This window comes from Condylura cristata, unplaced genomic scaffold (genome assembly GCF_000260355.1).
Source record: "Condylura cristata isolate star-nosed mole 26May11 unplaced genomic scaffold, ConCri1.0 scaffold00023, whole genome shotgun sequence".
NCBI lineage: Eukaryota > Metazoa > Chordata > Mammalia > Eulipotyphla > Talpidae > Condylura > Condylura cristata.
The window spans coordinates 7,030,141-7,054,071 of NW_004567124.1; the positions used below are offsets into that span (position 1 = coordinate 7,030,141).

Sequence of the window (23,931 nt, forward strand, 5' to 3'; positions counted from 1 at the left end):
CAGGCGGGAATTGAACTCATGCGGAAGCGGCTTTAGATTCTCAGTGCTGTGCTTTAACCCACTGCGCCACCAGTGAGGGCCCCCAATTTTAAGTATTTTTAATAGAGTTTTCTGTTTCTAGCTCTTAAAGGCAGGCAACAGGCACTTTTATTCTTGTTTCATTTATTAACTCTTAAGCCAGATGGATAGTGGAGAAAGAACTCTTAAGCCAGATGGAAAGAAACCTAGCTCAGTCACCAGCAAGCTGACCTCAGTCAAATTAATTTCTGCATCTCATTTCCATAATCTGGGATAAAACTAGAACCTACTAGGTAGAATTAGTGATTTTTATATTTCCTCAGCTCCAAAGTAATCTTGGATGGCAGCAAAGGGGATGAGGCTATTATTATTCCTGAGGGAAGTTTACCTGGGAAGCCTCTAAGGCTGAGTGCTCAGTGACAGATGATATTGGGCTCAGGAGAAATCCTCTTTGCTAAGAACAATTTTTTTGAGAACTGTTTCAAGCAGTGATTGTTAATTGCATACTGCTGGCCAAGGAGTTTAGACATTAGATTTTACTACACTTTATCCTATAATCTCACTTTGTCCTTCATACAGTTTGCCATTCAATTGTTATTGCTGTCCTTGAACCCCAGTGCTAACTAAAAATGGGGACGTGGGTGGGAGGGGGATGGATGCCCAGAACTTAGAATCAGAAGCTGTCCAGACCTAGGGAGTCACCTAGGCCAGTGGGGTAGGGCTGAGCCCCCAGGGTCCAGGTAGACTGGCCTGTCTCAGTCCCCTTTTCTCCACAGCATGACTTCAGCCTGGAGAAGAGGACCCTCTTCTGGGTGGAGGCAGCAGTCCCGGGGCCGTGCCTGTGCCAGTGCCATGGCTCTGGTACAGCGTCAGCCCCTCCAGCCTGGCTCCTGCTCATCAGCCCAGAACATGAGCTGGGGCCGGTGCCTGCTGCAGCTGAAGCCCTTAAAGCCAGACCCCAGGAGCAGCCGGAGAAAGAGGATGAGGCCAAGAAAGAAGCCTCCTCTGGCAGGGAAGAAGAGCAGGATCCCTGCACCCCAGAGATGGGGTCCCTGCCAAATCCCAACTTGGATCATGATCAGTGCTCTTTGCACTTAATGCAGGATGTGAGGTCGGAGCCGGCGGGGGCGTGGTGGCAGTTCTCCGGGGAAAGGCTGGCTGCCGGCCCCCGAGCCCTCCTGCACCGCTTGCGCCAACGGGCACTGAGCCTCTGCCCCAGCCCTGTGCCACCCCTGTGCCCCCCGCCCCTGCACCCTGGCATCCCGGCACCACCCCCACGGCCCTCCACTGCTGGCACGGTGCCCCCACCGCGGAGCCACAAGCCCACCAGCCCGGTAAGGAGCCAGTCTGCTCTGCAGCTCAGGGACCCCAGCCAGATCCGCAGTCTTGTTTCTTCCTTCCCACACTTCCCCACCCTATCTTCACCTGCTTTTCTCTGGCTCTGTACCAATCAGTGGGTCCTTCCTTATGCCTCTAGCCTAGAACATCCCTTACCCAGGGTACCCATCCCATGTTTTCCACTGTGCCTGTTTTGCCTCTTTTAAGGTACCTATCATAATAATTGTGATTAACAAGTGTCTCTCTGTCTCTTCCAATGGAATGTGAGTTCTCCTGGGACAGGGATAGAATCACATTCATTTCTGTTTCCAGAGCACCCAGGGCAAACTTGGCCCCTAGGGGGTGCTCAATGAATAGTTATTGAGTTAATGACCATGACTCAAAGCAAGGCTTCTGTAAAATCTAGGTCCAATCAAGGAATATTCACTGCATAGTTAATTCCTCCCAGACACTAGTTAGAAGGGACAATATGAAAACCATAGGACAAGGGCAATTTTCTCATATTGTCTTATATAAACCTCATAACAACCCTGTGGGACTCTAGGGTGATTGCCTCTGTGTTACATATGAGCAAACTGGGTAAACAGAGTTGTTTTGAACCCAGGACTGCTGGGCTCCGAGCTCCCCCAACGTTAACCCCTACACTCTGTGCAGAAGGTGTAGTGTTATACAAATGGTCGCTCAGGGAGACTTACATATCAGTCTGCATTTCAGTCCGTTAGCCAGGGCACCTGCCTGCCATCTCCTCCGCAGCCTGCCCAGCCATCATACTCTGATTCTGCTGACCTGCTGTCGGCCCTGAGCCAGGAGGAGCAAGACCTCATCAGACCAGTGGTTGCCTTGGGGTATCCCATGCACAGGGCCATTGTGGCTCTGCAGAAGACAGGGTGGAAGAGCCTGAGCCAGGTGAGTGGGGCACAACCTGAGAGTCTGTGGAGGTGGAACCAGTGAGTGGGGGCTGGGAGTCAGGGGGTCTAGAAGTAGAGACAGTTGAGTGACCACATGGTTGGTTATTTAAAATCGAATTAATTTATGTATGCATAGAAGAACTGGGGTGTAGGCCAGAGGTGCTGGGGGTGAGTGATTTGCCAGAGACAGAGTAGGGAAGCAGAACAGGTGGACCTACTGAAATACCATGCTGAGGGGAGCAGCGGGCAACACAGGAGAGGTCTGCTGCACCATGTGCGTCAGCGCCCTAGCTGGGCATCTGACTCAGACTATGCTATGGCTGCATGATAGCGCTAAGACTTAACCCCTATGCCACTAGGGAGGCTTGGATTTTATCTTTAAGTTGAAGAAGTTGTGTTTCCTTCTTTTTTTTTTTTTTCAAGATTTATTTATTTGTGCATACAGAACTGGGGTGCAGGCCAGAGGCTCAGGGGCGGTGAGAGGCTTCACCAGAGACAGAGTGGGGAGCAGAACAGGCAGATCGACGAAGTACACCGCTGAGGGGAGCAGTGGGCGGGTCAGGAGAGGTCTGCCACGTCATGTGGTCACCTCTGGGACAGGCGGGAATCGAACTCATGCATAAGTGGCTTTAGCTTCTCAGTGCAGTGCTTTAACCCACTGCGCCACCAGGGAGGGCCCGTTTCCTTCTTTTTAGAAGCAGATCCTTAGCCTGAATTATTGAGGGCTCTGAGTAAGTTTTAGACCCTAATGCTAGCTTCTCCATAGGAGTTTATGAGAACTTCCCATGCCCACTTGGGGAATCACACTTTTCTATTCCTGTTCCCATTTCTGCTGCAAGTACAGGGACCTGGAGCTTTGGGTGCTTAACATTCAGAGCTGTCTGATAGAAATTTCTGTAGTCAGAGAGGTATTTTATACCTGTGTTGTTCAATACTGGTCATATGTGATTATTTGAAATATGGCTAGTATGACTAAGCAATTGAATTTTAGATTTTATTTAGTTATAATTAATTTACAGTAGTCACATGTGGCTAAATTGGTTACCTAATTGGGTGTTGCCATTTAACCACTTCCCTCAATGAACAGTTTAGCCATGCCCAATTTTCTGTCACCATCGCTTTCTCTTTCATTCTACTCATCCAGCCATCTAGTCAACAGTATTAGTCACATCCTAATTGTTTAGGTGCAGCTAGGAATTATGCTCCCTACTGCTCCAAGATGCATAAAACCAATATTATTGGTTAAGGACTTGGAGTTTGGCATGCAGGATGTTTACTGAGGAGACCTTGGGATCAACTCACATGGAAGGTTCTGGAAGCAAGTGTGGATCAAAAGAGAAGCTGAGCTTTGTAGGATCAATGACAGCAATAGCCAATGCCACAGTGCCAGAATATACATGTTCCTTCAGAATTGTTCTCAGTGGTGTTGAGATGGCTGGGCCTTTGTACCCCTGCCTCTATCAGTCACTGGATGTGGGAAGGGGATGACTTGAGAGAGGTGTTTCTCCACAGCTGAGGCAATTCTGAAGGGGCAGATAACTGAAGGGCACCTACCAGCTCTCCCAGCCTCTAGAGCCATGAGGCAGTCAATGAAGGGGTATCTGGAAAGCTCATTACAAAGTCTACTACACCTAGCTTTTATTTTTAAAGACTTCACTCTGCTGGAAAGGTGTTAAGACATTCAGAATGATACTCAAAAGGTAGCAGCCCAGGCTATTCTAAAATTTGCTAGCAGGTCTTGATCCCCAGTCAAAGCCAAGAATATGAGAGCACCTGCAAGAGAGAGAATGCCCCCAAGTAGAAAAGGAGAGGTGCTAGTGAGAAGATGCCTGGGAGGAGGGGATACAAGGGTTAGGGGGCACTTTAGTTCTCTATTCCTGTATAACAAACCACACTCAAACATAGTGGCTTAATGCAACAACAATTTTCTTGCTCAATATTCTCTGGGTTGGCAGTTTGGGGTGGAGTCAGCTGGTTGGTTTTTTTGCTGATTTACCTGGTATCTTTTGTGGCTATAGTTTGGATGATGTTGAATGTCTAGATGGCCTTGCTCACAGTCCAGTGGTTGGTGACACTACTTGTCAACTGAGTTGCCTGTCTCCAGTAAGATCCAAGAGTGCAGGAGTGAAAACTACAGGACCTTTAGGGATTTAGCCTGAAGTTACATAATTGCCTCTGTCTCATTCAATTGGCCAACACTACTGGCCCGATTAAAACCAGATTAAGACCATTCCAGATTAAAAGGGTGGAAAAATAACCCCCACTACTCGATGGGAGAGGCTGTAAAGAATTTAAATAGCCATTCCTTACTTTACCACAAAGAGATTCCAATGTCCACAAAAGGTCTCACAGAGGAGGCAGGCTTGAGCTGAACTTCGAGGATGGATAAGATCTGAATTTGAAGGAAGGAGAAAGGATGATATTCCAGGCAGAAGGACAGAGTGAACAAACAAGTGGAGACAGGGAAGGAAGGTTTGGGAGGTCCTAATCTGAACACTCTTGTCATGTAGAGGGTGCATGATGCAGGCTGTTAGGAGATGAGACAGGGCAGGTGGAAGGTGTCTTGAAGGCTGGACTGAGAATTTTACCAACGACCCATTAGCAAAGGGGGCATGGAAGGACTGAGAGCAGGGCAGGAGCTGATGTTGAATGGAATTGCTTGAACCACCCTTCCCCATCTGAACGTAGCATCTTCCTTCAAATTTCTTTTTTTTTTTTAAAGGAGTTATTTATTTATGCATACAAAACCTGGGGTACAGGCCAGATTGGGGGTGTTTGAAAGGATTCACTAGAGACAAAGTGGGGGCAGAACGGACAGATCGAGTGCAATACACCGCTGAGGCGAGCAATGGGCGGGACAAGGACAGGTCTGCCACACCATGTGGGTGGCTTCTCTGGCAGGTGATCGAACTGTGCTGCAGTGGCTGTGGATAGCATCTCAGTGCTGTGATTTAACCCATGTGCCACCAGGGAGTGCCCTTCACGTTTTTTTCTAAATGGGGGACTTTGTGTCAGAGGGCTTGGACACCTCCATAATCACTGATGATAGTCAATGTTGGGTCCCTGAGATTGGGCCAGAAAGTGATGCTCAAACAGGAGACGAGGTGCTGCCGCTGGGAAATATGCCTCCCCCCACCCCCACTCCCTCTGGCTTCTGTTCATCAGTTGTGTCTTGTCCTGAGGGAAAACTTCCAATCTGGGATCCCCATGTGGCTAACTTGATGTGTTAGCATTTATTGAATGCCTTCTTTGTGCCAATCCCTCAATCTGAGAGTATTCAATGAGTGCTTCTTAATTCTGTACATGTGCTGCAGATGAGGAAACTGAGGCCAGGGAGGTTCATATAACCAGTCAACAGCAGCACCAGGCAGTCTGACTCAGTATCACAGTGCTTCTCTCTCATTTTCTGTCTAAGAACATTCTCTTCCATGGCAGCACCTCAGACTGATCTGAAATTTTGGAGTCAATCTAATATTGACTTCATCTTCAGTTTCAGCTGAAAAGCCAAGACCTTGGCCAAGAAGCTGACCGGGAGGGTCAGACCCACTGTGGGGGCTCTGAAATGCCTCCCCAGTCTTCTTGGCCTTGTGACAAGGCTGAGGTCTCAGACTACCACTATGGGAATCTGAAGATTATTTGGAGCCAGCACCAGACTCTGGCCTCCTTGTGGGTGGCCTGGAAGAATCCCTCTGCATTAGGTCTGACCACCTGCCTGGTCTTCCTGATGTCTGGGTGGCCTTCCACTGGGCAATCTGGGGCCAGGCCCTGAGGGTGGGCCAGAAAGGTCACGGGTTACCTTCATTTCTCCTCACCACCAAGTTATTATCTACTGTTCTGTGTAGTTCCACTATCAACCGAGCAAGCTCTTGGAGTTCATTGAAAAATATAACTATAAAAAAAAAAAAAAGAAAAAGAAAAATATAACTATAGTAAACCCTTTTGGGCCAGAAATATAAGACAGATGATACAGGAAAGAGAGCTTTAGGTAATGAAGACAGGGCACTTAGAAGAAGTGTTATGTCTACAGGCCAGGCCCAGGCTCCTCTTTGAACCTTATTTGCCCCTTGGACAGAATGGCAGGGAAATATGCTTTTAACCAGTGACCTCTGGGAGCTGATCAGCAGTCTGAAGGTGATATTCTTACCTACCCTTAGCCTGGGCAGACCTGGTATGTGACAATCTGTAGAATTTTTACAAGTGCAGACCCCCAGAAGCTACCTAGGAGGGTCCCAGTCGGTGGATCTGGAGTAGGTCTTACTATTTTAAAAGATCTACTGGTGGTTCTAAATGCAGTCCGCATCAGGCTGCTGGTATGAATTGAGTCAGAGAGTCTTAACCTGGTTTCACATTAGAACACCTGGAGAGCTGTGCCATCCCATTGCCCAGGCTACCCCCAGACCAGTTACGTGAGTCTCTGGAAGTAACGTCAAGGTTTACAGGTGGTGATACTATGGCCTACTGGTGAGAGCAGTAGGGCAGTGGCAGTAAGAACTCAGACTGAGAACCTTGGCTGTGGGCAAACCAAAAGGGAACTTCTCCCATGCTCATCTGCCCTTGCCCCACTTCCTGTTTTCACCTTTGGATTTCCTGTCTCCTCTCAAAGCCCCTCCTCCAGCGATGGTCCTGAAGGCAGGGCAGGTTCTGAACCTGGACAAGCCACCTGCCCTGCCTGAAACTGTTCCCTCAACTGTGTGCTCTGTGTAGGCCTAGGTGTCTTGGGGCAGGAGTCCTGGACTCCAGACTCCCTTCCTCTTCACCCCCAGATCTCCCAGAGCAACCCTGACCTTACCCTGCTATTGTTGAATTCTTCTTTAACATTCAGAAACTAAACCGGTTTGAAAACCATTAGCCCTTATGATCTTTGCTTCCTGCCCAACTCTGCAGAAACCCAGTCTGTTTCCCCTCCACTCATATCCATGATTCTTATGGCCTGGAACCTTCATTTGGCACCAGCTCCCTATAAATCCTGCTTGATCCGTTGGCCCTCATGTTTTCCTGTATCTGGTTTATCTCCCCCACTAAGCTTTGAGCTCCTTGAAGGTAATTTTTAATTCATTTTATAAACACAGCATCCACTTATTCAGCTCCTTCTGCCTGCTATGCTGGGTGTTGGGGACACGGTGATGAACAAGGCTGATACAACACTTCCCTCATGGAGCAAAAAGTCAGTGGATAAGAAAGATAAGAAATACAGTAAAGCAATTACAAAGCTCTTGAGTGCTTTGATGCGGGAGCCCAGGGCACTGTGGGGACATGGGGGATGGCACTTGGTAGAAAGAGGAAGAAGGGCTTCCCAGGATAGGGGGTGAAGCTGGCCTTGGCAGGAGAAGCCAGATCTGGGGAGGAAGTAGGGGTGCTGAGGGAGAAGCGGAAGCCATGGACAAGGGCAAGAACAGCCCTTTGAACCCTGGAGGAGGCAACACCTTTTCCTGAGGGCAAAAGCAACCTCTGATGAATTGAACAGGGAAAGGCTTAAACAGATTTTCAGCATGTGGGGGCCCTCCTCTTCCCTCCCCCCTTTCCATTGCTGGTGTGGGCCTGTTGTACAGTAGGAATCCTGGCTGGCAGAGATGTAAGTGTCTGTGTATGGATGGGGGTTCCCTAGGGAAGGTGAGCAGGCTTGGAGAGGAGTGGTGAGGTACCCGTGTTTGAGGTCTGTCCCACTCCCACTTGGATTCTGGGAAACCTGACAGCCTTCTTCCTGGATTCCAGCCTGGGGCTTGGAACAGTTGGTGAGGTCCCACTATCTACCTGTCCCCAGTTCCTGAGACTAGCCTCTGTCCCTCTTCTATCGGGTAGTGGGCTCTCTGGGGCAACAGGATGATGGGTTGTCTAGTCAGTCTGGCCCAGAACTTGGGCCTTAGTGAGGTCCTTCCAGTGCCTCCTGACCCCTCTCTGCTCCCCCTGTCCGTCCTCTCATCCTTCTTCCTTCTTTGCTTTCTGGCCCAGTTTCTCAACTACCTTAACGCCTGTGACCGGCTGCTGCAGCAGGGCTACGAAGAGGGCCTGGTGGAGGAGGCCATGGAGATGTTCCAGTTCTCTGAACACCAGGTGAGTAGTGTCTCCCATCTGGGTCCCAGTGGAGGGGAGAGACAGGGGTGCACATATGGTATGCAGGGGCACACAGGGCATGGGGTAGCCTGGGGGTATCAGGAAATAGCCTACTTGTTCAGCTCTGGGGAGGAGACAGTCCAGGCTGAGGAAGCCCTGAAGGCAAGGTGAGAGCATAGGAGAGGAAAGGGGAAGAGGGAGGAGGGAAACAGGAAGCGGGGTTTGTATTATTGACTGAATCACCCCAACAAATGTCATTGAGTGCCCACTCTTTGCTAGACACCAGATAGGAGCCATGGGCAGCACAGAAATGCTTGCATTCTTCCCAGGAGGTGTGCCACCCACCTGGAAACCCAGAATGCATGCAGCTCTGGGCCCAGTACATTCAGACTGCCCACTGAATATACCCACTCTCAACTGGCAGTGGGCCCGTCCCAATGGAACAGCAATTCACAGAGGCTGAGGTCGGGAAAGAGGCAAGAGAGAGATGCTAACAAGGGAGAGGAGTAGGAGGCAGCAAGGGAGGGGGACAAGGAGAAGGAGGAAGAAGAGGAAGTTTCAAACTTTGGGGTCAGAGGAAGAAGGAAGGTGGAAGCTGCCCCCGGTGAAACCTCAGCAGAGTCTGGGGTCTGGGCAGAGAACCCAGCTTTGGACACCAGTATACAATACGCAGCCTTCTTGCCTCACGCCCAAGCACAGAAAGTCTGGAGTAAGCCAGAGGGGTAGGAGTAAAGCCAGAACTGAGCCAGCATCCATGCAGGGGCCCAGGAAGGGAAGCTGGAGTCCATGACAGACCAGAGTCCCAGGGAAACCTGAGGTGACACCCGAAGTCATGCTCACCTGGTCTGCGTTATAGCTTTCTGGGAGCAGGGTCAGTGGACACCGGGAGAGGGCTCCCCATAGTGAGGCCAGGCCTCACCAACACCTAGTGTTCTGTCTGTCCCTTCTCAGGCAGGGCAGTTCCTGTACCTGTGGGAGCAGTTCCGTGACATGGGCTTCCAGCAGGACCAGATCAAGGAGGCGCTGCTAGTCCATGGCAACCGCCGTGAGCAAGCCCTGGAGGAGCTAGTGGCCTGTGCCCAGTAACCACGGGGGTGTCTTCATGCCCATCACCCTAGACCAGTGCCAGACCTGGCAATCCAGCTAGCTGTATAATTAAAAGCACCTAAGAATAACAAAGTGATGCATGGTCTTTGTCAAAATTCAAGCAGTGCCAGGGATGGGAGTAGATACCGCTTGGGGCTGGGGTGGGGGTGGGGATGTGGTGTAGAACTTTACCATTTTGTTTCCAGCAGGAACTCTAACAAAAAAGCAGGTTAATATGAGAAAAAAGGTTTTATACCATATAGCACACCCCACAGAAACCTCAAAGAAAAGAAACTCAAAGGAGCAGGTAGAACTCTGACTGATATAACAACAAACCCACAATAAATGTGTAGAGAAATGACAAGACAGGCCCTCCCTGGTGGTGCAACATGTTAAAGCACAGCACTATGAAGCTGTCCGCAGCCACTGCAGCACAAGTTCGATTCCTGGCCAGGGAAGTGACCCATATGGCACAGCAGACCTCTCCTGACCTGTCCGCTGCTCCCCTCAGCAGTGTGTTTCACTACATCTGCCTGCTCTGGTCCCCGCTCTATCTCTGGTGAATCCTCTCACCAGCCACATCTTTTGTATGCATAAATAAATAAACATTAAAAAAAAGAAAAAGAAATGACAGGGCAAAGGAAAATGACTTCAGACTTCCAACATGGCAAACTGGGAAGGTATAGAAATACATGGAGAGAACTAACGAAGTAAGGTTTTTTGCAGATTCCTCTGGCACGGCTGGTGGGACTCTTCCTCCAGAAAAGGACAATTCATATCCTGCCTTTGGGCGGGCAGAAAGGGCAGAGGGAAAAAAAGATTTCTAAAGAGATAGAAAGAATGTTTCCTGCATTTGTCACTTCTTAATTGCCTCCAACTCAAAATAATTTTTATGTCAAATAGATATGTTTTAAGGTGAGTTTGTTTCCTTTGATAGCAAAAACATCAGCTGAACTGTTGAAAGTGGTCACTTGTGGGAGAGAAAGAAAGGGGAGTAAACAGTGTTTTATCAAAAAAGTAGCTCTTTAGGCCCTCCCTGGTGGCTCAGCGGGTTGGAGCACAGCACAGAGAATCTAAAGCCGCTTCCTCATGAGTTCGATTCCCGCCTGCCCTGGAGGTGACCGCAAGGCATGGCAGACCTCTCCTGACCCGCCCGCTGCTCCCCTCGGCAGTGTACTTCGTCGATCTGCCTGTTCTGCTCCCCACTCTGTCTCTGGTGAAGCCCCTCGCCGCCCCTGATCCTCTGGCCTGTACCCCAGTTCTGTATGCACAAATAAATAAATCTTTTTAAAAAAAAAAAAGTAGCTCTTTAAACTGTGCATTAGTAACTTTAAGAAAACCAAAACAAACAAATGATAGGCGGTTCTTTGGGGTCCTGAAGGCTCCTGTGTTAGTGTGGAAAGAATGTCTAACCAAGGGTCAGAAGATCGAATTTCTGATTTTGGTTCTGCTGTTGCCTGGCTCACAGCCCTATGAATCTCAGCTTCCCCAAATGGAGAGACTGGACTGGGTCAGAAATTTCCAGACCTGGAGGCTCTCCATCAGAATCCCCCCCAGGAATTTGTTAGAGTCCAATGCCCCACCCCTGGATAATATGAATCAGAAAGCCCAGCTGGGCAGCCCCCAGATATCTGTTTGTTTTTATTAGCAGCTGCCTGGTGATTCTTTGATGTAACAGGTCCATGCCCAGTGTGTGTGGTCCTTAGAGCCAGGGTCAGGGCCCCTCTGATCTATAGTCCTATGTCAATCTTTCCTAATCTGGGGAGTGGGCAGCTCGGCAGAAGCCAGACTTACCTTCAGTTACCCCAAGCCAAACAGATTGAGGGGACCTAGTAGCCAGAGCTGCCTGTGACTCATGTCTGGGACAGAGGTCAGAGGCCAAGAAGCTGGTGCCTCACTCTTCCCAGCTGGCCCAGTGCAAAGACCAGTAGCCACTGCCACAGAATCAAAACCTCTCCACACAGTAAATGTGGTTGGATCTGGAGCTAAACTAAACAAAACAAAAACTCCCACTTGTCTCACATGTGTGGTAAGGACTTCTGTAGGCCTACATAGGACTGAACAGTAAGTCTGGGACTAAAACACAGGTCTCTGGAGCCCCACCCAGCTTCTGAGTGTATCCCACTGAGCCTTGATGCCTGCCAACTTGAAATCACATTGAAAATATTCTTTGGGCTTAAAAGTTGCTTTAAATAACTTGCAGGCAAATTAATTTGAGAAAATTGTCAAGATGGTATAAAGTTGGTCAAAAATAAAACTATACTTGGAAAAGACAGAAAAATGCAAGTTCAGTGTACAAAATGCAACCTTAGAGCCAAAGCTGTGAATGTTCTGCTTAAGAAAATTTGGCTCTGGCCTGCCACTTCATTAAGTCTCCAGATAGAGGCAAATTGTTAGCAGGCTCCTTATCCATGTTGTAGACCCTACCTTGCTTCAAAAGTGATGCCACTTCTCACAGCTTTCTCCCACCTGCCCTAAACTTTTCTTGCTCGATTAAAACAGAGACATCAATGGGTGCATTGTTGGTTTAAAATACTTTTGGGAGGTATCGTTATATGATAAAAGCATGGACTCTGATGTGAGCCCCATTCCAAAGTTTTGAAGGTTGAGCCTGAGTCCTTATCTATAAAATATGAATACTTAAGCTTCCCAATTGAGGGGCTTCCCTGATGGCACAAGGGGTCAAATCTCAGAACCATGAAGAAATCTGCAGCCACTGCAGCATGAGTTCAATCCCAGGCCAGGGAGCTGATCCACATGGCACAGCAGACCTCTCCTGTCTCTCCCGTTGCTCCCCTCAGCAGTATATTTCACTCAATCTGCCTGTTCTGCTCCCTAGTCTGTCTCTGGTGAATCCTCTCAACCCTCACTCCTCTGGCCTACACCCCATCTCTTGTATGCCTAAATAAAAACAGATCTTTTTTTAAAAAAGCTTCCCAATTGAGATGGAATGGGAAAGCGCACAGGAAGCTTGTGGCATATTTCTACTAAGCTATTTACTTCTGTCTACATGGCTGTACCCTGAATTGTGCTATAGTCACTACTACCTTTACTTTGATCATCCTTATCATCATTGTTATGGTTAATCAATCTCCAGCATTTATAATCAAACTCCCCCATCAACTCAGCCTTTCTGGTCAGCAGGGTTTAAGAAGGTAACTGGAACAGAGATTTCAGGAATTGCCACCTGGGAGGACAATATTGTTAATACTAAGGGTCGGGTGACTGCATTGGTGACCTGTTGAAACAGCAATAGATAATATATTCAGTTACCTGAAGGCAGGGTCTAGACAAGATGAGGCTTGAAGAACAGGCCAGGGGTCAGGCGGTGAGCCAAAGCCCAAGGATGCAGAATGGAGCAAGTCCCGGCTTGGATTTTGCTCCCATTTCTGTCCCTTTATGCTCTGTCTCCTTTTCTGTCTCCAGCCATAGTCCCTTAGAGGTCCAGTGCCAGCAGGTTGAAGGAAGACTTCAGGCTCTGATGGAGGGAGGGGTGAAGGGGTGTCTCATAATCCTTTAGGCTAAGAGCTGAAATTCTGTGTGCCCCTTGGCAGGATACATGCACCTTGCCCTCTCTCTGGTGACCCTCTGTTTCCTCTTAAGACCTTTGTGATTCCACTGGGCACATCCAGACAATTCAAGATAATCTCACCTTCAGAAGGCTTAATCACCCCTGCAAAGTCCCATCTGCCATGTCAGGTAACAGGACCCCAGGGATTAGGATGTGAGTGTCTCCAGGGGGTTATTATACAGTCTACTTCAGAGGGACAATGTTTAACCCAAGGTAATAATGACTAATGGCAGAATTTTGGATAGTCACATAAGGAAGTTCTGTTGTGTTTTGCATCATTCTTTCTAAGAGGGACATTTCTATTTTGGAACAGACTGACAGTAGAGTTGGCCCTTATGCAGAGGTCAGGGGCTCAGCTCCACACAGCTGACTCTGCTTCTCTCTCACCTCTGGACAGAGCTTCTGCTGCTCTTCAACTTAAGCCAACCTACTGCAAACTGACCACCTTCTCCTGGCCAGAGCAACCTCAGCTGAGGGCTGTCAGGCCCTGACCTTTCCACTGTGCAGTGGTGGTGGTGGGAGGCTGGGACACATCCGAGTCCAAGCCACCCCCAGGATCCTCCCTCCTACCTCTCAGCTCTTTCCTTCCATGTCCTGTCCCCAGGCTGACCTGCAGTGGCTCTGTCCTCCTGTATCTCCAGATCAGAGTATTCATTTGTTGGCCCCTGTAGTGAACACTGTGCCTGTTAAAGAGGATGTGAGGCCTTTACTCAGAATAGTGGCTCATAAACCGTAAGAACTGGCAAAGGAAAGCGATGGCCTTCCCAGTTGCTTGTCTCATTTGGCTTGTCCATGCTGCCTCCATCAAGACTCCATCAAGCAGGAGGATGATCTCGAGCTTCCAGGAGTTTGGAAAGTTTTTCTAATGAGGGTTGGGGTGGCTTCCAGAGCCCCTCCCTCAGTATATGAACCACCTGCTCATACCTCTCCTCACCCTCACATCCCAAGGGCCAGGGCTTGGGACATGCTGGGGTCCAGACATGCTGGGGTCAGAGGAGTGCTTCAAGAAAACCAGGTCTCTCCCAGAAACTATGCTCTAAAGACAAAGCTAGTGCGCCCTCTTCACCTTTCCTCTCTCTCCCTCCCCCGCTCCCCATTGTCCTAGGGGGGTGGGGGGTGAGGAGGAGAAACCTCTGCCACAGGCATTTCTATGTTTTTTTATTTTTAAAATTTATTTATTTATTCGTATAGAACTGGGGTACAGGCCAGAGATGCGGAGGATGAGAGGCTTCACCAGAGACAGAGTGGGGAGCAGAACAGGCAGATTGATGAAGTACACTGCTGAGGGGAGCAGCAGGCAGGTCAGGAGAGGTCTGCTGCGCCATGTGGTCACCTCCAGGGCAGGTGGGGATCGGACTTATGCAGAAATGGCTTAAGCTTCTTTGTGCTGTGCTTTAACCCGCTGCGCCACCAGGTAGGGCCTCTATTTTTTTTAATCTCCTTTTTAAATTTTTTAGAAAAGATCCACTCTATCCATTTATACATATAGAGCTGGGGTACAGGCCAGAGGTGTGGGGGATAAATGGATTCACCAGAGATAGAGTGGGGAGCAGAACAGAGGGACTGAAATACACCCACTGAGGGGAGTAGCAGGCATAAGACAGGAGAGGTCTGCTGCACCTTGTGGGTCAGCTCCCTGACTGGGCATTGAACTCATGCTGCAGTGGCTGCAGATAGCTTGATAGTGCTGAGACTTAACCCCTTGTGCCACCAGGGAGTCCCCTATCTAGAATTATTTAGAGGAGCTGATTGTACTGCCTTCATGTTAGGGACAAACAGGTAGCAATAGCTCAGCTTTACTTATGGGCAGGGCCCACCCCACCACCACAACCTCTGTGAAGCATCTGCTGTGCCCTCAGCCTGTGCTGGTCCCTCTAGGAAGATGCCGCCTCTATGTCCCAATGCAACAGCCCAGTTGATGAGCCAAAACTACCACCAATTCCCTTACTAATTCCTGCCTCAACAAGCTGTCATTGCATACTAGCTGAGTGCCAGGCCCTGCTGGGCCAGAAATAGAAAAAGGTTGGAAGAAGAATGGGAAATGGCCTGTCAGGTTGGGAGGCTTCCCGGTGCCAGGCTGGGCAGTGTGGTCACGGAGGCAAATGGCAGAGAACAGGTCGCTGCCTGCACTGATGACGATGACAGCAAGCACAGAGGACAGAAGGCTTTGGCCCAACCTGGGGCTCTGAAGGTGGTGCTTGGCCAAACACCCCTGTGCAACTGGGTTCTAGCCAGGCACCCCGCTGGCCTCACTCCCAGCTCATTGGTGAGACACCCACCCTCACTGCCCCCTCCTCCCTCCTGGGGGTGGCCCCGCCTCCTGCCCATTCTCCTCCTGAACCTGTCCATATAAGGCCACCTACTCCGGAGACGTGAGTTCTGTGTCCTCTGGGAAGTTGCCCACACGTCATCTGCTGCTTCACTGCTCAAGATTTTAAAACTCTGATTTTATTTATTTATTTATTTTTATTTGTGATTAAGAAAATGTTTCCAGGCTAACTGGGTGCTGGGTGAGAGCAGCAGGAAGGAAGCCAAGGAGGTGGCAGGTGGAGGGGGGAGGTCCCAGAACATGGCTTCATCACAGGTTCTGAACATCCTCAGCAGCCAGCGGTGTCATGAACCTAAGAAGGCCCTTGCTGGGCAGAAGGATTGGTAGAAGGACCCTCAGGGGCTTCACCATGGGAACACACAGCTCATCAGGCTCCGATTCTGGTGCCGCGGGGGCCTCTAAGCAGAGGTGAGCCCCAAACTGCCAGAGCTTGAGCCAGGCTGAGAGATCAGCCACGGCTGGCACAAGCGACTTCTAGGAGAGGCACAACTGACTGGGTCTCCCAGGGTGAGGAGGGGCTCGGAGAAGTAGAGGAAGGAATTTCTAGGAGGAAACAGTCTAGAGTGGGGGGGGGGGGGACGAACTCCTTGGTGTGCCCAGAAGGCGTGTCTGTGCCTTGAGGAGTTTGGACTTGACTCAGTACCAGGGAGCAAAGGAATCAACACTGGGGTGCCAGTGGGGTGACAGAAAGGCAACCATAGGTGTTACTGCTAACGGTTCCCCCTCTTTCTGTGAGCCACCTTACTGTGCTGTCCAAATGTCCCGCCCTCCCCAGCTGTCACCCACATAGGGCCAGGCTGACTCCGGCATGTAACCTTGGACTCTTGAACATACTCATTCTGGCTGTGGCCTTACTGGGACTGGAAACAGACCCTCTGAGCAGATACTCAGCTTCATCTATTTGCAGCCAGGTGCTTTGGCCCTTCCAGGGGGCTGGAGGTCCCCAAAGTCCTTCTAAAACCATCCTGTTCTCCTTAGCCAAAGGAGATTTTTCATGCTAACAACTAAAGCACCTAAGGAATGCAATGAGCTCATGCGTAAAAGCAGTGGCCAAAGGGGGCAAAGTGTGTGTCCTGTCCCCCCCAAGACTCTAGAGAAAGATCTGAGGCTGTAGAGTGGGAGGAAGGAAAGAACGGGCCTCAGAAGTCAGTCGGGATTCTCACTGAGGGGTAGTATCACACCAGGGAACTCACTTCCTGGTCCTATAAGTGCCAAGGGCTATCTCCTCAAGGCCATGTGCTGTCATCGGCAGGCAGGGACTGAATCTGGTTGGCACAGCCCAAATTGTAGTGAGAGGTTTGTTCAGTGAAGAGAAAAGGAAGCGGGAAGCTACGAAAGGGCTCCTCTGAGGAGGGTCTCATGCTCAGGGCAACTTCCTCTGAAAAAGGTTGCATGAATTCTGTGTGAAGATTCACCAGAAAGTATAAGGAAGCTGTGGGTGCTTGGAAAGACCCTGTCAGTGAAATGACCTTGGGGGAAAAGGGCATCCCACATTCCTTAGCGCCAGGAGGGACCACGGCTGGAACTAAAGAGAATAAGAGATCCTGGGGGCTGCTGAGAAGGTGTTGGTGAGACCAGAGAGGCCCAGGTGCGTTCATGATCCCTGAGATATGCACTCCTTTGGGGAGCACGTGGCATTTTTTGAAGGCAACAGGCTGAGCTGAGCTAAGCACAGTTACGTGTGCTGTCCCTGACAGGACAGCAGGAGTGGCCATAGTCTCTCTGCAGGTACCAGGCTGAACTGGAGAGGGCAAGCACTACTAGTCAAGCAGCCACCACCCTGACTCTGCAACTAGGAGCTTTGCCTGTTCACAGCAGCTCCAGGCCACACGGGGCTGCAGTCAAGGAGATGGCCTGGGGCAGTCCAGAGCTGTTTGAGGAGATGAAGGCAGGAGAGGCTGAGGCCAAGAGAAGCATGTTGAACCCAGGGGCCAAGGATCATCAGATGACACTTCCCAGTCCACAGCAAAGAGGGCTCCCATCTCTTTCCTTCCACTAGACAGTGCCTGTCCGTGTTCCTCAGATGGCATGGGGTCCGTTCTGGAGAAAAAGCCCTCACCAGGAGGAAAGGCAGATGTTTTCAAGATCCAAAGCCCCCTTTGGGGTTCCAACCACACCAGGTGTTTATAAGTTCTCCATCTGAAGTCTGACCAGACCTCTCATCAAGATAATTGGAGGCCAGAGAACTTTTGGTGCTGGTGACACTCTGTGTGCCTGGCACTGTGCAGGTCCTTCTTACGCTGCCTTACTCAGCCCTTCAAATTTAGACCCTGCTGGCCTCAGTGACAGACACCACTTGTGGTTCAGAGAAATTAACAGCTGCCCGAGGTCACACAGAAAGTGGTGGACCTGCGTTAGGATCCAGAAAGTTTGAGTTTGAAGCTGCATCAGGCCGGCACCCTCACCTCAGGCCAGCACCCACATTCCCTCACCAGAACCCAGCCCAGATCACCCCATCAGCAAGAGAGTGCACCATTAGGGGCTATGCTCTTCAATGACAAGTGCAAAGTGGGTTCAGAAAGCTGGTGCCATTAGTTCAATGTCACCTAGCAAATGGGGGCAAGGCCTGGAGTGAGGGTCTCAGGGCTCCTATGTGCCACTCAGGAGCCCGTTTATACCTGGTAAGGGTCCAAAAGGAGGCAGGGTTGTAGGCCAGCCTGGTCCCTCCTTGGGAGGGGCAGCAGAAACTGTGCTCCTTGGAGATATGCGTCTGGTTGTTTCCATTCCCAGCCACTCCTCAGAGAGTTTCTAAAGGTCATTTCTTTCCCCTCAAATAAGTGGTCTGGGAAGTAAGGCCTGGTTTCCGGTCACTGAGACACCACCCCTTCTAGTAAGAAAGACCTTCCTCTGCTCCCATCACTGTATCATCAGACCGAGGCACCAAGGTGGATGGTTCTTCCCTGTGCCCAAATACAGCCATTCAGTGACAGATGCCCAAATAGGAGATGGGAATGTATCTGGCAGGGGCTTGGAAAGAGATGGCACGTTCACGCTGGGTCATCAGAGGAGAGTTCAGAACCCGGCCTATTTACAAAGGATGCAAAGCCAAAGAGGGCTAGTGGAGGCTAGTGGCAGTGGGGCTCTCACCATGTCTAGGCTGGAGCAGTAGGGAAGGCGCAAACACCACCACCAGAGTCTGATTGCTGTATGGAAAGGGCCAGCCAGCAGGAACTGTGACAGGTCAATGGAGGAAAAAAGGTCAGCACCAGTTAGCCCTGCAGGGGGCCCCAGAACAAAGCCCACTAACCTCCCCCACCTCACCTTTCCCCTCCTGCTGGTGTCCTCCATCTGAGCCAGGTGATACAACCCCAAAAAGCAGCCTTCTAGGACATGGAGTGGAAGGGGGAATTGGTCTGGGGATAAGCATAGGGTAGGCTGAGGGGCTTGGCACTGGAATACAACCGGCAGGATAGCCATCACCACCTCAGACCCTCACTGGCTCCCTACTTGCTACAGAATAAAACCCAAGTTCTCATGCAGCCTGGCATTCAAGGCCCTCCACATTCAGGCGCCAACCTCTGTATCTACTGGGCAAGCTGCAGGTGCTTTCTGTAATCTTCAGTCACTGTGCACGTCAGTATTACTGCGTCAGCATTCTGTAAAGAAACCACTTGCCCAAGATGACACAGCTAACGGGTGATGGAGCTAGAATATGAACTGGGTCCCCCAATGCCAAAGCCGATGTGTATCCATGCTGCCTCACCCCCTCACTGAGTGAGAGCTCACAGACTGCAGGACCACATTCAGCTCATTGAACTCAGCCCGGCTCACAGAAAGGGTCTCAATATGGGGGCAAGGGAGCAGAGGAAGGGAGAAAAAAGGAATATGGATGGGAAGGATAACAAATATCCACCTGTAGGTTCTCATTTCACTCTTAGAACAACTCTCTGAGCTGGAATTATCCTCTGTTCAGAGTTGAGACACCAGAATTTCATGAAGGTTAAGGAACTTCCCATAGCCAAGAGCAGTCAGTCACCTTCAGAGCTGGGGTTTGACTGCAAACCAGCTGGTTGATGGCCATGTGTAGAGTGGGACTTATAAGAGCCTCAAGGTCTTGTTTCCACCCCAACCCATTGCTGTCTTTCTCTATGAGTGCCTGGAAGTTCCTCTGCCAGTCCAAAGTGTGGGGTGAACACATCTCTGGAAGGCCCCTAAAAGCATGAAAATATGTTACCAGGAAACAGATGCATATTAGGCCCATGGTGTCAGGCCACCATTAGAGTTGTCAAAAGTGTGTATGTGTGTGTGTGTTGAAAGGCCCAGGTACCCAAACACCACTGTTAGAGATTAGCTCCTTATTGGAAAAACTAAGGATGAAGGTCTGGAATCAGGCAGAGCAGACCTGATGGTCATCTGGGGAATCTCCCTCACGGGTGGCCTGCACAGAGATATGATATATGGTGTGATGGAAAGGTTATGTGTCTTTGTTCATGGGCCATGGCGTTGCTGTGTGTCTCCTGGCAAGTTCCTTGCTGCCTCCTTGATTTTCCTTTTCTCCTATAAAAAGAGGAGTTGGGCAAAAAGCTAACAACCCAACTCTAAGATTAAGGCCCCCTTTACCTTTGTTAAGTTGTTGAGTTGCCAGGGGGGAAGGACTCCCTCTTTTTGTTTCCCCCACTCAGGCTGAGGCTCAATCTCCAGGGTTGCTGAGGACACTGGTGGGATGAGTTCCCGGAGACCCCCTCCCTGGGTCTTGAATCCCAGACCCATGGCCCGTGTGCTCAGAGGAGGCCTGTCGGCTGACAGCTGTGTCTCCCACCAGCACAGTTTATTTGCTGCCCTTCCTGGGAAGTGACAGCAACTCAGCAACTCTAAGCAAAGCAATTAGGATGAAAAAGAGGCCCAGCTGCTTGGGGCCAAAGGAAAATAAACAGAGAGGCCCTGTGTGTATTCCACTGCCAAGAGGAGCAATTCTTCACGGGGTGATTAGCATTTCCAACCCCTTTCCCTTCCTCCCTTCCATTGCAGGCAGAGGGCTGACCTCTAAGCTGCTGCTGTTCTCAGATTCATTCTTCCAGAGGGTGCTGTGAACCCCCCTCCCCAGCTTATAACCTCCTCATGAGAGTCTCCCTTGACACCCCAAGCCCCTGCCAGAAATGATACCCCTGTGTCCTGAATTCCAAAGGCCTTTCTTGATGGGTTTATCCTTTGGTAAATTCATTCATTCTGCAGCATCCACTGAGCACCATTCATTCAGTCACTTGACATTTCTTAAGCCCCTACTGTGTTCAAGTCCCTGTCCAAGGTTCTAATGATACCACAGAAATAAAACAGATGAACATCTCTGTTCTTAAGGAATTCAGATGTAGGAGGAAACAGACACTAAAGAAATAAAAATATAGCATGGTAGGTGATACCAAATGTTATAGGGGAAAATAAAATCAGACAAAAGGGGAGGTCAAAGAAGGGGAAGGCTGATTTCAAGCAGGGTAGTCAGGAAAGGCCTCAGAGCAGTGACATCTGGGCAAAGGCCTTGACAGAGGGACACAGGGACAAAGGCCCTGAGGTGAGAGTGTGCCTGGTATGTTTAAAGAATAGCAGTGAGGTAGTAGCAGCTGGGAATAGGAAGTAGGGATAGTGAGAGATGAAGTCAGGGAGGAAATGGCATTTCGTCAGGAAGGCTCTGGCCACCACGAGAAGAGACTGAAGGAAGGCAAGCAGGGAAGCAAGCCCTGGGTGCATGTGGGGAGGCCCAGCTTCTTCTGCCGCTGTCTGGTAGTGTTATATGTAAGGAAAGAAGAAGAAGGATATCTTGGAATGTAGGACATTCAGGGCCAGGGGCAAGGAGAAGGTTTGTGGAAGACTAGAAAGCACTCTAGTAAGTTGGGCTGCAGGGCTGTCAGGGAGGTTCAGGAAAATGCAACTTGTGGTAAGATGTGTATGTGTGTGTATATGTGTTTGTGTGTGTGTGTGTGTGTGTGTAAATTCCTCTGAAAGGCCTGTTTCTCAGAGTGGGCCTCTGGGTTAGGTCAGAGAGGTTTCCAGCAGGTCTATAGGCTTAGAAAACCCTAGGTATCTTCATAATTTACCCACCTGCATTTGTTCTGTGCCCCAAAATGACTTGACAGAATGTCAACTAGGTATTCAGGAATGAGAAGCTAAAAACCCAGAGTCCTGGGTTCTTCCACTTGACTGGTTACATGACTTTGGGCCACTCATTTCAACTTTCAGTTGGTTTCTTCACCTATAACCCAGGCGTGGCAATCATCCTTGCTGGGCGGTAGGCTGAGGGAGGAACAGAAGGTTCCTCCTTGTGAGGCCAGTAGGTAGGCTGGGTTATGAAAACCTCTCCCACACTTTCTGAAAGCAAGGGAGGAGTGCAAATGCCCATGCTCCCCATCAGGACCTTAACCAGTTTGTGTCTGGAGTGGGGAGGAGTGGGTCATTCATCTTCCAGCAAGAGCTTAAGCAGAGTAACTGGGGACAGTTCATTTTCTTGTGGGAGGAGGAGGAGACAGGGCCATGCCCAGGAAAGTGGATGAACACCAAGGAGAAGACATGTAGAGAAATAGGTAGTAGGGAAGAATTACTAAGGAGACGGCAAAACAACCTGCTGAGCCAGTTGCTGAGCCTGTCAGCCAAATGAGAGACAGCACAGGAAAAAAAAAAGAACTTGGGCTCATGGATTCGAAGTTGGTCTCTGTTATCTCCTCCTTGTGCCTCTTCCAATGATGTGGCTTTTTTTTTTTTTAAACTGGGGTGTAAGGGTGTTGTAGAACACACCCTAAGTTGCCTACAACTTAAAATTCTTGCAAAACTTAAATGAGACCTTGGGAAAGTTCTCTGAGAACATGGCCGTTTTGCACAAAAGATATCTTGGAAAGGGTTACTCTGAATCAAGGAACAACCGAACCCCAATAGGCAGTGGCCTGGTGAGCTGAACCAGGCAGCCAGCTGCAAACCAGGCCAGGCGCAAAGCTTTCTAGGCTGAGAGCCCCTGACCTCACAGATCGCCGTGCTCAGATGTCTCAGACATCAAGGCTGCAAGTCTGAGGATGTTTGGCATAGGGCAGGAGGAGTGAGCAGAGAGGACTCCACTATTAGGAAAAATTATCCCTAACTTGGAAGTAGGCTAAAGGAGGACTGTGTGTGCTTTCAGTGTCATTATGGAGCAGGACTGAACAACTCAGTTACTTCATTCTCTAGGGACCGTACCTTTGTTTTACAATTTTCTGTTGACTAGAGTCTGACTTTATGAATGGTATGTTAACTTGTAGCTACATGTACAGGTTTATGTTCATGAAAATGCAAAAATTAACCCCATAAAAAATTAACCCATAAATAATTGCAAAAGCTTTGGTTTTATTGCCCTCTAAAACATTATTAACCAGTCTCATCTCTAATTTAGCAACTGTATCTCAGCACGTCTTTTCCAGTTAACTACAAATCTTTGACCCTCAAATGTTCCTTTGAATCAAATGCTCCTTTCCTTCTAGTTCCCTTATTAATGAGTTAAATCTTTGATACATGACCATAACCATACTTTGACAAGAACCAAAAGTAAGGGACTCTGCCATGCTTTGGCTCTGCCTGGGCCTCTGAGCCTCACCTAGAGGAGGTGGCCACAGGAAGAAGGTCTCCAGCTCTCAAGAGTAAGAAGAAAGACAAGCAAATGCTTTGCACATCATTGTAGGAAACAAAGTCAGGGTTTATTGCTGTCATTCATCAGATTAGGCTGTTCCAGGTCTAGGTCCTGGGCTTCTGAAGGCTGCATTCTCCAGACTGAAGTCATAGGTCAGGGGAAAAGGACCCTCGAACAGTCCTGATGTGCCAAGCTGATGCTATTTGTGCACTCCCCCTGAGGCTAGATTTCCCCTGGGCCTCAGGTCCTGGAAGACATAAACTATTCAAGACTACGCCTGAGAAGACTGCCAAGGGGAATGGGGAGGCCGGAGGAACGGGGAGGGCATATGACCAGAGCCAGGGCTGGGGGATTCTAGAGGAGCACCAGGTCCTAACTAGTGGCTCCTGCACTCTGGGTTCCTTTAGAACGTCATCATTTTATTACGCAGGCAGGGAAGTGCCCCAGCTCATTGGACTGCACGGCAGCATCTCCACCCACACTCCTGCATAAGTGTCCAGCTGCACATGCACAGAGAGCACGCGCACCCGTGGCCCAGTGGGCAATGTAGACAGGCATGGTCAGGAGCTCCAATCCCGCACAGAGGAGGGAGGTACAGCACCAAAGAGAAAGAAAAGGCATCCCAAACCCAGAGAGTGGCAAGAGCAGAGGCTAGGAGGGAAAGAATCAACCTGTAGAATTGGGGAGGGGGCCATGGTGGCGCAGCGGGTTAGGACTCAGCACTGCAAAGCTGGACTCGGCCGGCTTCAGTGAGAGTTTGATCCCCACCCCGGAGGTGACCCACATGGTGCAGCAGACCTCTCCTGACCCTCCCGCTGCTCCCCTCAGCAGTGTGCTTCCTCGAGCTGCCTGTTCTGCTCCCCACTGTCTCTGGTGAATCTTCTCACCACCCCTGCCCTTCTGGTCTGCACCCCAGTTAAAATATTTGGGGGGACGTGTGGGGGAGGGGAGACAAAGAGACAACTTCCAAAATGTCTCACTGAGGCAGTCAGACCTAGCCACAATTGGGCTTGTACTGAGAGTGGCCTGCAGTCACAGAAGTCAATAG

At 49.9% G+C, this 23,931-nt stretch overlaps 1 protein-coding gene across 1 annotated transcript in view; it reads left to right on the forward strand.

The window, feature by feature from the left end:
• UBAP1L (ubiquitin associated protein 1-like) overlaps positions 1–9,822 on the forward strand; it is a 15,510-nt gene extending 5,688 nt beyond the window's left edge. The window contains exons 2-5 of the mRNA XM_004687674.2: positions 795–1,352; positions 2,071–2,262; positions 8,214–8,315; positions 9,267–9,822. Of these exons, the coding sequence (XP_004687731.1) occupies positions 795–1,352; positions 2,071–2,262; positions 8,214–8,315; positions 9,267–9,401 (987 nt within the window). The 3' untranslated portion in view covers positions 9,402–9,822. The remainder of the gene's footprint in view (positions 1–794; positions 1,353–2,070; positions 2,263–8,213; positions 8,316–9,266) is intronic.
• The last annotated feature ends 14,109 nt before the right edge of the window (positions 9,823–23,931 follow it).